This window comes from Psittacula echo (genome assembly GCF_963264785.1).
Source record: "Psittacula echo genome assembly, chromosome: 4".
NCBI lineage: Eukaryota > Metazoa > Chordata > Aves > Psittaciformes > Psittacidae > Psittacula > Psittacula echo.
The window spans coordinates 78,162,311-78,176,423 of record NC_137738.1 but is presented as its reverse complement, the minus strand read 5'-3'; the positions used below and the strand labels follow the sequence as shown (position 1 = coordinate 78,176,423).

Below are 14,113 nucleotides of genomic sequence, written 5' to 3'. Positions count from 1 at the left end.
ACATGAGATGTATCTTGTGCAGCCATCAGGGAATAGATGTTTTTAATGATCCTTATTATTGACATCTGTAGGGGAAGCAGCCACTACTCTCCATAGAGTACACTTCCATTAATCATTCTGGAGGTCAAAAGGTATAGATTGCTGCAGTAATATTTGCAGGAGATACACAAGAATTTTAAAAATGATTCAAGTGCCTAACATCATGTAGGAATGTAGAAATAATAAAGATATTAAAATCAGTTTCTTTGATGCTTATTGATGAAAGACAGGTATGACCTTCTGCCTCTGAGGATGATACCACTCCAGTAGTGTCAACTCCATTGTTCTCCCTAATAATGAGTGTCAGTGTCATGTTGACTAGACTGTATTTGGTATTACTTTATAACTTAATCAGAAAACTGGACCAGGAGGCACTTTGAGTAAATGATTGAGTAAAAATCTCTGTCCCAGCTATAGAACAACATTTTATAAAGTTTTTTAAAAAATATACCTTGAAAAAAATATACCAATGGCTCTCAGACTGCTCTGTGTATTTTGTAGACCTGTAGAGCATCATAATCATTAGAAGCTCACCGATTCTAATGGATTCATTTTCTCAGCCCAGTAAAGTGCTGTTCTTACTGCATTAGTATTAGTGCATTATGATCAGATAGATTATACCCATCAAAAATGCTTGCTCTTAGGTCAACTTTTATGCCATAATTTTTTATATATTGTCATAAGGTATTTGATATGGTGTTAAGCAGTAGAGGAACCTTGCCCTTTGCTGTTCTTTAATAAAGGCTTCAGGGTGAACTTCCCTAAGAGATGCTTGACAAACTATGCATTGTTTAGCTCAGCTCTGCAGTTGAGCAGTTCGCTTGCCTTTATAGAGATATTGCATGGACAACACCTGCCAACTTAGCCAACCGTGTGGTCATGTCTGATACTATGGGCCACAGAGGTAGGAAGGATGTGTTAGCAGATGAGCTCAGATATGTTTTATAAGTGTGCATTATGCAGTAAGAGTGAATGAAAAGACTGGCTTTTAGCCTCTGTGATATTTGAATCCTTAAAACCATTAAATGCATTGCTTATTCTGACCCTGAAGTGAGAATCTCAGGGACCTAGAAAGGTGTGCTTTTACTGAATCCAGTGAAAACATCTGATGGATTTTCAAAAAATCCTCAAGGATCTAGGTCTAAGTGATTTTCATTGATAGTTTTTGGGTAAATCCCTTATGTGCTTTCCTATTAAAATCCTATGCATGTATTTCTGAAGGGTGGATTCAGTTATTGTGAAAATTTGGTCTTAGTTTCTAATTTTGAATTGCTGATTTTCCTTTCATTTGTGTCATGTTTTCCCATTAAAGTAATTCTGTTGACTAGAGAAGAAATACTTATGAGTCATAGTTGTTAAAATGATAGATGTCACCCTAAGAGTTCAGAGAGACCTTTTGTCACTGTAAGAGACCTTTTAAGAGGTTCCAGGTCCATTCTGGAAGTCATTGCAACACTGTACCTATCAGGGGCTGTGTCATAGGTACATATCCCAGGCTGAACTGCATGCAATAGTATGTTTGAAATTGCATGTGTATGATCGTTAATCTGCCAGTGACGGTTAGCAAAGGCTACATATCCTTGCAAACAGGTTATATAAACCTCTTAGCTCAGAGTAGCTCTGTAGTTTTCAAATAGACCTTCTAGTCCACAACCTCAGCTGACACAATTTGGCCTGACTGGGTGGAACCAGGCCAGCTTGCAGCAGCCAAGGCCCTCCTTCCCTCCTTTCCTCTTCTGTATACAAACAGCCAGCTTTGTGATGCCATAAATGATAAAAATGTAATGTGCAAAACTTACATCCAGTGACACTTCCTCCATTCTTTATTATTCTTTCATAGAAACAATTCATGAGACTTAAAAAAGGACAAGAAAATGCTCTTTAAAAGCATGCAATATCATTTAGCTTTACCTGGAAGCTTTACCATTCTGAAAAAACCCAACCTACACTCAGTGTAACTGTGCTTGGTGAGGACAGTTTACAGTACCTATTATTTAAAACATTTTTTCTTGTTCCTTCTCTTCATGCAGCTTCAGAATCTTTCACAGATGTAAATTTCCCTGTCATAAATTCATAGATAATTAATTTCTAATTTTAATGAACACTGCTATCATTTAGAAAAGATTAGGAAACTATCTGCAGGAATGTGTTAAATAGTTGCAGGGCAAAGAAATAGTCTTGATGTCCTTGTGAATCCTGCTTTCCACAGTTAACTTTACTTACTTTATAGTGTTTCTCGAACAGAAAATAAAGATAATGAAGTTATTGAATTCAACAATAGCTTAGAAAATTATACTTTATGCTCAGTCATCTTCTCTTCAGTTGTAAATGTATAGAGCAATAAAGAAGCACATGCTAGCCTGTGTGTAATATTTAGGTAGCTTGCTGCAGTGTTCAGTAAAAAGAGATTGTTTATATAAAATGCTACTACTCTGAAATAACTACTGCACTGGCTAACCATATCAATAATTCAATTAATTAAATAGATGACAAAAGAAAAATGCCTAATGCAGAAGTAAAACAGTATGAAATGTAAAAAAAACAATGAAGATACCATAGTATTATTATCATACTATGATTTAAGGGCTACACATGAATAAGTTATTATAACAGAAACATTAAAATGATGAGAACAGTACAAGAGAATGCATTAATTGTCTTTCATTTAAGAAAAAAAAAAGCAAAAATAAATAAAGGTAATCCCATGTGTTTTCATTCTTTAATGGGAGAAAAATATACTGCTGAATTTAGAGGATTTTAGTGTTGAACTCGATAACATAGATTTCCTTTATTGGTTTTATTATTTTTATTTGAATACAAATATTTTGGTATGGATTGCTAGGGAAGTATTTGAATGGGAAAAATAGAAAGATCTACAGAGCATCATCTTCTGCATACTGGCCATAATAATGACAAAATGTGTTAGATTTAGCAGAGATATAAATAGGTAAAGCTGCAGTTTGGGCTTTCAGTCACCCCTCCTTTTCCTCTTTGCTTAGTTATAATTCTGCAAAGCACATGTGAAAACACATTACCTCCTGTGGTGACATTTTACATTCTTTTTGAAAAGGTACAAGCCACTTCACTAGATTCACATGCTCTCTTTCTCCTGCCTAGGTGTAAGATGATGAGCAAGTAGTCTTAGGGAGGCAAGTAATAGAGCTTGCACAGTTTCAACATTCTGTGCACAGACAAAATTAATAAATATTGCATCTTTATGATATTCTTCACTGACCAAATCTGTAACCATAAATAAACAGGTTCAGATCCCACCAAAGATAATGGCTGGCCAAGGGAGTCACTGCAGAGACGCACAGAGGAACAGCAGATTGTATTGCTTCAAGAAAGTCTAGCTCATCAGGATTTGTGTGATCATTTATAGTTTAATTCAGTAATATTTCCCTTCTTATGTCACTAAAAATAGCAGCAGTAGTATTAATCCAGCATTATTTTCTAGAAGCAAATGGGTCTCCCTAGAGTCAAATACAAACTAATTACCTATGTACAATATGTTGATGGTTTAAATACATAATTGTTTTCCCTAATTTTTTGAAAGATGAAAGAATGCATGTGTATGTATAAGGATATGTCTGTTTGCAAGAGAAGGGAAATCTTGTATCTAATTTCCTAGAAATGTTAAGCTTTTTCTTGATAAAAAGCAAGAGTGTATTTTAATAAAAAGAATTACTTTGTAAGTACAAATACTATTGCCTTTCATATTTCCACTGTTTTCAGTGAGTAATAGGGTATCTTTCTCACTGTGTTCATGAATACAGCTCAGTTCAGACCTTAATTCACTGTAGTGAGAGAAAATATTCCTTTCAGCTTGAAACTGGTCAAAAAAAAAGCTCTTCTATACTGTTTTGTAGAACCAAAAGAGGACTTTTATGGGACCAGGATCTACGTAGGAAGTAGGCAAAGATTGTTTTAAGAACGTTTTCCACATTTGCTGAGAGGTTCCCATGGAAATCTAATTCAGCTAATAGCTATGTTACCATTTTGGCAACTTGCCTCCCTGGTGAGGAAATACCATTTTAAGGGGTTCCCATAGAAAGCCATAGCTTAAATATGTACTGCAGAGTGCTAATATTCACTGATGCCCTGAAGCTCTGTGTCCTGCCAACAAAGCATTTGAGGACAAGTGCTTCCTTGTGGGACCTGAGTGCCCTGCTACAGCAAAGCAGGGCTGCAGACAGGCAAGGGAATGCTCCCGGGATTTTATTCTTTTTTTTTTGTCACAGGGTTTACTGTGAAGGGAAAACAACTGAAGTTCATGTTTTGTTCGGTTTAGGGTTTTTTTTTTTTTTTGGTTGCTTGGTTGCATTTTTTCAGTTTGTTTGTTTGTTTTGGGGTTATTTTGGGGATTTTTGGTTTTTTGAGGTTTTTGGTTTTGGTATGTTGGTTGGTTTGGAGGGTTTTTTTCTTTCTTTCTTTCTTTGGTGGGTTTTTTCATTGTTTTTCTTTTTTTTTTTTTTTAATCTCCATCCCTACAAAAGAAGACCTAAAAAAACCCCAAACCAAACCAAACAAAACAAAACCAGAAAACACCCTCAATCCTTTGAGTATAACGAATTTTATATATATATATATATATGTGAGATGTAATTTTTACAGTGAAAAAGAACCGGAAAGTCACGGCTTCTCCGGACAATGCAAAATTGTGCCTCTAAGTCAACACACATTCTGCCATCTAGTGACCAGAAGGAATTGTACTGACCAGCTGCAATTGTGACGAGAAACCCCAAGTACTGCTGCTACTACTGCATATTGCCCTAGTATCTTTGTGGGAGAAACTATGGAATGGACTACAAAGAAAGTAAATGTGCAGGAAACATTTTGAAGCTCCTGGACGTCTGCAATTAATCAGATATATTTAAATCAGTTAATAGCTCAGCCCATAAATTAGTTTAAACAGACTGGTTCTTCACATATTTCTATAGCCCCCTTCTTTCTTCCTGTCCCTGTATGCGCTCCTTCCTTCCCCTTCACCTGGACATACTTCAGCATTTTGCATAATTTCTCAGCAAAACATTTCCGTGTTGGTACAGAGAGGATGCCCTGCTACTGTACGTGAGAGTCTGCATTAATGCACATTCTGGCTGCAAGGCCTTTAGTATTCATTCCGTAGTCAAGAGTAATTGAAAACACTCATTTGACTATTTACAGTTCAGGAGTGGGTGGCTGAGAGAAGAAAATGACAGTCACTTTGGGGAATTGATTGCCTCTTCTTGCTTTTGAGGTTCTGATCAGCCTTTAGGGAGCTGCTCACCTTCCAAGCAGTACATGCTGAGGACACTCAGCAGCTCTCAGGTTGCTTTACATTTTACATGTCCTGAAGCAGTAACCCTAAAGGCCTCAAAGCACTTTTTATAGTTGAACAGGTCATTCACAGTGTTGTCACCAGCTACTGGCAGGCTGAGATTTGGGCTTGTGCAGCCTGGCGAAGAGAAGGCTCCAGGGGGACGTTATAACAGCCTTCCAGTACCTAAAGGGGGCTACAAGAAAGCTGGAGAGGGGCTTTTTGCAAGGCCATGTTGTGATAGCACAAGGTGAATTGCTTTAAACTGAAACAGGGTAGATTTAGATTAGGTATCAGGAAGAAGTTCTTCCCTGTGAGGGTGGTGAAACACTGGCACAGGTTGCCCAGAGAAGCTCATGGGGCTCACCCACCCCAGGCAGTGTTCAAGGCCAGACTGGATGGGGCTTTGAAGAACCTGGTCTAGTTGAAGGTGTTGTTGCTTGTGGCAGAGGGACAACTATATGATCTTTGAGGTCCCTTCCAACCCAAACCATTCTGTGATTCTACTACACTGGAAGAGGCTTTTTTTATGAACACCTGTGTGTTCTGTGCCATTAATAGCATAATTCATAGTAGATGGTACATCTATAACAAGATCAATACATTTACACTGTGAAGTTCCCATGAAATGTGACATAAAAATAGTCATAAAAGCCAAACCAACATTGTTTATAATGTCAGCTGATGACTAGGATATATATGTAACAAGCTTGCAAATATTATTAAACAGCCTACGCATAAAATTTGTTTGACATGTACCTTAACTTTAATGATTATCTACTTGTCAAAGCAAAGACTAGCCATTGGTGAGTAGAACCTTGCAAAGCCAGTGTTTTAATTTTGTATTGCTCAGTCTTCATACTTTGCATTTTTATCCTGTTAACAGATGTTTTTTCTTCTTTGTTCCAACAGAGAGCACATGGCACCTCTCTTCTCTCCTAAAAATGTACACCTACATTGGCTGCAAGATTTTAGCTTCTCCTTTAAAAACTAAAAAGGTTACTCAATAGGAATAAAAATTCCCATAATATAACATAAAAATAAAGGTAAAGCCAATGGGACTACAGATAAGAGTTGTTGTAAATAATACTCAACTGTAAACTTTGGAATTTCAGAAATTATTGTTTGGGTTGTTTTGGGTTTTTTTCACTATTGGAAGGCATGGAACTATATTACATGCTTCAGAGTTATATGTAAAATTAAATGATAAATGACATCCATGATAAGATATATGCATTGCTAAAATAATTTCAGGTATTGATCCATTGTGTACAGCTGAGGAGAGAAAGAATATGCGTCCTATTGCAGGAAACTACTGTACTTCCATAGCCACCAAAGGACCACTGGCAGCAGGATAAATTCTTCTACCAGATAACTAAACCTCGGATTTCTACCACAAGTGTTTGGAATATGTTATAATTTGCTATAAATCATGGTCTGGTTAAAATGACCCATTCAAGGTTCCCTATAATGCTATTTGTTATTTACATATCCAGGTATTTCTTTGAGTTTATTCTCATGCAGGTAGATCAAGCTCTAACAATGTAACAAAAAGCATTAAAACCTTTTCATGTTTTCAGGCCTAACTCAGAGTCACATTGGTGAATTCTGGATCACGATGTGTACCTGTCTGCTGCTGAAAAGATTTCTTGTCCCTCTTTATTTAGTGAAACAATTTATTTAATACCAATGTTTGAGGTAAAAGCAGAGAAGGACTATTGTTTCACCCAAGGGAAAATTAGGACAGGTGTCACCAAAAAGTCCTGTTCAGAAAGTGGTATCTGCAAAACTACCTTTTTCTGTATTAGAAAGCTTATTTTCAGCAAGACATAAGTAAGAGGAATGAGAATGAGAAAATTTTTTTACTCAGAATCTCAATTCAAACATGCAATGTTACATCCCAGACATCAGGTCTTGAATCATGCTGACTTGACCCTTCAGAACACCTCTCACCAGATGCTGTCTAGAGTGACATGGTTCTTACCACCTTTCCCACACAAACAGGTGCTTGAAACTACTGTGCTGTTTAGTCTGAGTTGGGTTAAATTGCTTTTCCATCCCAGAAAGCATTTAAATACTTCTCTGTGAAATATTGAGGTAAAACAAATGCATAATTGGTTCATCTTCTGCATTTGTTAGCTAGGATATGAAAATGGAGAAAACTTATATTCTACTTAGTATTTATTGTAAACTATGGCAGTCACTGAAGTAAAATATTTTATTATAAAATGCTTCATAAAAATGCATTGCTGTTGAATTTCTTAGATTAAACAATTTTGAGAGCACTGTTTGTACTTATACACAGAAACTGGGCACTTCTGATCCCATTATGAAAATGTACTTGACCCTTATTTTATTTTTCTTATGAGGCCTGAATTTTAATGAGGCCTTAAAGTCCTCACCCATGCCAGTACACTGCATTTCCTGATACTACTTTTGTTCTTGGGAGGCATTTGGTTAAATACTTAGTGAATATGAAAATGAGAGCACTGCCTAAGTCCAGTTCAATTTTTTGATAGAACTTATAGAGAAATATTTTAATCTTTGTTATGAACATCTTTAATATATACTTACATATTTACATATATTTATATAAATGCTTAATATATTAAAGGGAGATTAGTTGAAAAGTGCATCTCAAAGAGCAGCAGCAATAGTTGAAGTGAATTGAATGTGTAAATTTAAAATGTGTTATGGAAAATGAAAAAGTAAAGGCATGATTAGATCCTGCATCAATGACTTGTATTTTATTTTCTTTGGTGATATTTGTGAGTAAATCCATCATTGTGAATGGAGTTACTCTGGGTATAAACCGCAGCCCTGAAAACTGATCTCCCAGGCTTTTCTTTTTCTCTTCACCAGAGGTCTCTGTCCTGCAGAACACTGTATGTGCCTGCACCCTGACTGGGAGGCTGCAGGACTGGGACTGGAATATTCACCACCTCCCTATATGCTTCTGGAAAGCCTTCCTCTAGCAAAGGTCTCCCATTATTGCACTCTGTAACTTAAAAAATAGAATTAAAGTCTTCTGCGAGAATGGTGCCATATCCTTTAAATTGCCTGACAAGCAGGCAGTGTGCAGGCAGCAAACTCAGAGCAAATATGCTTTGCTTTCGCAGCATTTTTAAGGGAAAAGCTATGTGAAGTCTCTTGTCCTTCGCCATGTTGTTAATTAGGCTAAATGCTCATCTGTACTGCAGCCTACAAAAACTGTGAAAGTATCATTCTAATCTTAATTTGCATTAGAATATTGACTGTAAAACTTCAATTATAGTGAGAGATTTCCTACAGAATAAAAAGCTATCTCAAATCAGAGGAGATATAGAAAAGGTCTATTTTGTAAAAATATACTCATAAAATTTTGTAACACACATGTATGTATACACATACATATATGTATATATATTCATTATCTTTTACATGTATTTCTGAAATGTATTAAAAATGTTGACTGATTAATTCTCAAAATATATTTTATTAATTAAATTTTCAAATATTCTCTTTAGAATGTAAACTTCATTGCCGTTCTCAAATGAATAATTACGTTTATATTTTAAGTGGTGCCATTAATGAATATTACAAAAAAGAAACACTAATTTGGAGAAATATATTCTCAATTTACTGGAAAGGAAGAAAACCTCTCTCTGCTGATTGACCCCTTACAAATATATTTACCTTTTATTATTTTTTTTTAACTCAAAGTAGAAATTTAAATGTTTAATGATGTATCAAAACAATCTATTAGTAAATAACATTTGTTAGTAGCATTTAAACCTTGTTTTGCATCTTTTGAGGCAGGATGGTAAGTTTCATTATCTTCATGATTTTACAGATTGGGGAGAATTTTGAATTTCCCATTTACAAGGTAACCTTCTAGCAGAAAGATGTTTACAAGAAAGATGTTTGTATTTCTAGTGCTTCAGTCACCTTCTGCCTCATCAGAAACTTCATGTGGTTGTAGTTAAATCAGTTTTAATGTTAACTCATGGTTCCTAAATCAGAGTCCCAGTAAAACCTGAGTATTTAGCACCAAGCTGTGCCTGGGAGTACCAGAAGGAGCACTGCTGAAGACACAACAGTCCCCCTTTAACTGCTAAGGACCCTTCACATTTTTTCACAGAAAGGAGGAGTGGAGTCTAAGGTAGGAGGTAAGGAGGTTTGTGCAGGATCAGAGAGGGAAAATGACTGGAGTGATAGGATAAAAAATTAAGCACCCTTGTCTCCCACACTCTGAGCCTTTATATGATTGATTTTGGGTTTTTTTAATGTAATTTCCCTATTAAAATTCATGGGGGCTTCTTTTTAAATGCTGAAGGCAAGATAAAAACTATAGGCTTCATAATTGAGAGGTTTCAGAAAGAAAACAGTTCACAAGCATTGTTCTTCTGGATTCAGCCTAAAAAAAATAAGCAGTTTGTTGCCTAAATTGTTATTTCACCTTGCCACCATTCCGAAAGATGACTTGTTATCTCTATTGAAGGCTTCATTAGCCTGAAAGACGTGCAGAAATAGAAGTCCTTTGGAAGAGCAACAAGCTTTGACATAGAACAGCAATGTCGGACACTGTCACAATCATTTACTGGTGTGGTTTGCACTTATACAAAATATAGATATAAAATGTCTGCATTTGAATAATTGTTTTTATCCTGTGTCATACAGTTGATTTATAGTATGCGTCACTACGCTGAATGTTGGTTCATGCAATAAAATTGTTTGAAAATCTGCAGACACAAATTTAAGTATTTATTAAATGCTGAGTGTAGCAAAGATAAGTTGATGTTAACTGCCATGATCACTTGCCTGACTCTTGCCAGCAACTTCCAGGTATGTTTAGGAACATATTGCATGAGATAGTATTTGACTTTTGAGAAATGTCTACACACAAGCTTTCATAAACCTTTATTCTGTCTTTAGAATTTGGAATGATGGGAGATCATACAATTAAAAGTCAGCGACCTCGATCTGTTCATGAAAAAAGGGTCCCTCAGGAACAAGCTGATGCTGCTAAATTTATGGCACAAACTGGTAATACATCAGTTACATTTTTCTATTTACTGTTGTTAATTTTAGCAAAACCACTGCATGTTTCCATAATCTTTTGCTGCATATTTGTCAGTTTTCTAAGCTGATAATTTTTTTGAATCATTTATTTTTTTATTTTTTTTTCACCAGTTAAAGTCCATAAATAAAGTAGCTGAGAATTAGGTAAATCACACAAAAAACATGCACTGTGAATATGGATACTGAATTATTTAATGTAAGCATCAATTTCTTCATTAGTAAAAGCAGTATTACATGTAGAAGACACAGGACATCTTACTGTGACATGCTAACTTTTGTTTTTAAAGATGTTAAGAACATGCTTCAGAATTTCTTTATAAATAGACTGAGGTCTAATCCCAGCTTTAGACATTTATCAAATGAATTAATTGCTAGGGTGACTTTAATGTGCATACATTCAGCATTTACTATCTTTGGCCCAGCACAACACTCTGTTCTCTAGTTTCCAGATTCATAATTGCTAAATTAAATTGGCCGTAAGTAATTTTTAATTGGATGTGCAAATTATCTAACAGGTTTTCATCTAAAACATATTTTCTAATTTTGTTTGAGCAACTTTGTGTGCTTTAGATAGAGATACCAAGATGATATTACAAACCTAGAGCTAAAATAAAACTAAACAAACAAACAAAAAAAAAAAGCCTGTTTACCAACAGTTACCACAGCTGCCTTTGAGGTCAATGATAAAATTTCAGTGGTGAGTTGAACTGAGCTCTCACACACCAAAACTGCTCCATCAGTAATGATTAGTGTATCTGTTGGTAAAATCTAACTCTTCAGTGGTTCCCTACACACTCCATTCCAGTAAGTTACTACACTGAAAATCTTGTGCTCCATAATTATTGTATGGATTTGAAACAACTTACTCTGTATTCCATAGTTACTAACCTAGAAAATATGCCTGCATCAGTCATACATAATGCTTCCAGTTTATATTCACTTTAGTAAAAGAGCTATAATTGCTTCTATTTCTGTTGCATGTTGACTAGGGTGCTTTACTTAACAGAATTGCAGAAATCAATATATTGAGTGATCTAAATATATGTGTAGCCAATCACTGTTGATCTGTTTGGTAAAGAATTTAAAGGGGGAAAAGTCTGTTTCTCTCCTATTAATCTATAGGACTACTTTTATGGCTAACTCACAGTTGAGAATACTGTAAGAAAATGTAGTGGAAGAGGGGAGCCTAGAATACTCTTGGTCTCCATGCAGTTTTTGTTTAGGCAAATAGAACTTACTACTTACATACCTAGCTCAGAATGTTAGTTGCTTACTACATAGAATAACACCTTTGCTTTTATGCTGCTTCTTGAATTCATACAATTACTGCAAAAGATAAGAAGATGATCTCTTTTATTTCCTCATATAAATCCCTGAATTCACATTATCAGGTAAAACTTGTATTTGATAATTTCTAGTCATGCATTGCAATGCATCTATTATGGGTGTTAGAGAACTGCATTATAAATGCAGCACTTATACCATCACCTTCTGATAGATTGCGTGTGTGGAGTGGGAGATGAGCGCTCAAAATTATACAGGCTTGGTTTTCAAGATCCTGTTCTGAAAGCATGTGAGATATATCAGCAGAGCATATAAATTTACATGGCCAGCTTTGAGGAAATCTATAATTTCCATACTGTAGGTTAAACACATTATAAGTAATATTGCGCTCTTTTTGGACATACTTACTAATTTTCATCTCTTCTTCATTTTGATTTCCCTTTGTAGTGATCATTGCATATTTTCGTCACCTCTAATGCATTCATTTTCTTGCAATATAATGAATGTGATATCATCTTAAACTGATTCATAAGTTTTTTCCTAACATATCTATCTCATGAATTTACCCATATACTGAGAATTCTAATAGCCTTTAAAGTGAATGGATACTGAGTTTATGAGGTTTCTTATATTTTAAGCCTGTTCAATATTTCATTTTGTGTAATAGTAAAACAGATGCAAAAGTACAGCAAAATGTTTGCATGGTTTAAAAAGGCAGAAAGATAGGAATAGAGAGGGATAGGAATAGAGAATTGTCCTGGAAAAAAATATGAAAAGCATTTAATACTGTTAAGAGTAGTGGACTTAATCCACTGAATTTTGCTGGAATGGAAGAGTTTTAAAATGTGGCATGAAAAATATGCATTATCCTGTTTGTGAGTGAACCGTTTATGTGAATAATTTATTGTCCTATATTTGTCATTTTTTATGTTTGGACTGATCCTTCTCTTAGGTGTTATGGGATTTAGACAGTATAATACAGGTAAGTGTTATATACATCAATGAGGCCTTCCATACAGTAAGTTGTGTTTCCTCTTACGTGTCAAGCATCAACAGAGAATAAGGGCTTGGTAGCTTGCCAATAGTTAAGTTGAGGTTGTAGGTTTAGAACAATAGATAAAAAAATTTAAGACTTCTCAACTTAAAACTGGAAGTAAAATAAAAAGTAACCCCTTTGATATTTCATTTCAAAAAGAAAAAATACAAACTAGATAAATAAAGCAATGGAAGATTTATTTTCAGATTACCTAGGCAGTCTAGATTTATTGTAGAAAATAAAGAAGTCTTTATTTGTTTAATTAAAAATGGTTAACCATGGTATAATACATCAGTGAAGGTGTTTCCTTCCTTCAAATTAATTAAAAATAAAATAAGTCATATTGACAACAGTACAAAATACTCTGAAAAATTAAATATTAATAAAAAAATCAGAATGCATTATGCAAAAGGATGCAAAGCAGCTGGTGAGAAAAATTTGCTCTTTATTTGCTCTGTTTTCACTCTTTTTGCACCATACATCATGTTAACGTGGAGAATCTTGCTTCAGTAAATGTTTAAGCCTTCTTTACATATGCTGAAGTATATTTCTAGATTCTGCTCTTTGTTAATGGACAGTACGTATATGCTCAGAACTTCTAATACTTAAAATTCATTTCATACTTCACTCAATATAATCACACATTTTAGTATTATGTCGTTGCTGGTTTTTATCATATTGTAGGGGTTAAGGGCAACTTTTTATAATGTTAAGATATCAGAAATTTAAAATTTTTAATACTTCATTTCTGTATTTTATTATCTGTGCACTGTCACGATTTCTGTGTTAACTAGTGGACAATTTACACTGAGTATATAGGACTGGTTTACATAATGAGGAACATCTTGAGAAACATAGCTTTGAATTTTTCTGCTGTTTGACCTTTTATCTAAGCCATTTTAATGAAGGCAAACTCAAACTTCAAGCATCTAGGAAAAGACAAAAAAATATTGGCCTAGAAATCCATAGTTTCTATACCTATACAAGTTTCTATACCCATAAAAGTATTTTTACCATACACATGGAGCTTATAGTACATATTATGTAATTGTTGATGTCTACCTACATATTAGCTATATTTACCACATTATATCATCTAATCTGAACCTTGGGCAGGTAACAGCCTAATCAAAATACTGAATTCATATCAGAAAAATTATTAAAACAATAAGAAGTGTTTAAATTTCTCTTTTTTCTTTCACTTAACAAAGGAAATTACTAAACAAATCACTCGTTAATTTTTGTACGCAAAAAAAATCATAATTTTGTACTTGTCAATACAAATTGTAATAATTGGGTAAAATATTATGAAAAGCAGAGGGATTTTTGTGCTAATTACAAATCATTTTATCTTACTGAATAAAAAACACACTTTTTTTTAAAGCTTTGACTAG

At 34.6% G+C, this 14,113-nt stretch overlaps 1 protein-coding gene across 1 annotated transcript in view; it reads left to right on the top strand.

The window, feature by feature from the left end:
* Window positions 1-14,113, top strand: part of ADGRB3 (adhesion G protein-coupled receptor B3) — a gene marked incomplete at both ends in the record, with an annotated part of 464,924 nt that overhangs the window by 172,674 nt on the left and 278,137 nt on the right. The window contains one exon of the mRNA XM_080614849.1: window positions 10,253-10,363. Coding sequence (XP_080470975.1) covers window positions 10,253-10,363 — 111 coding nt within the window. The remainder of the gene's footprint in view (window positions 1-10,252; window positions 10,364-14,113) is intronic.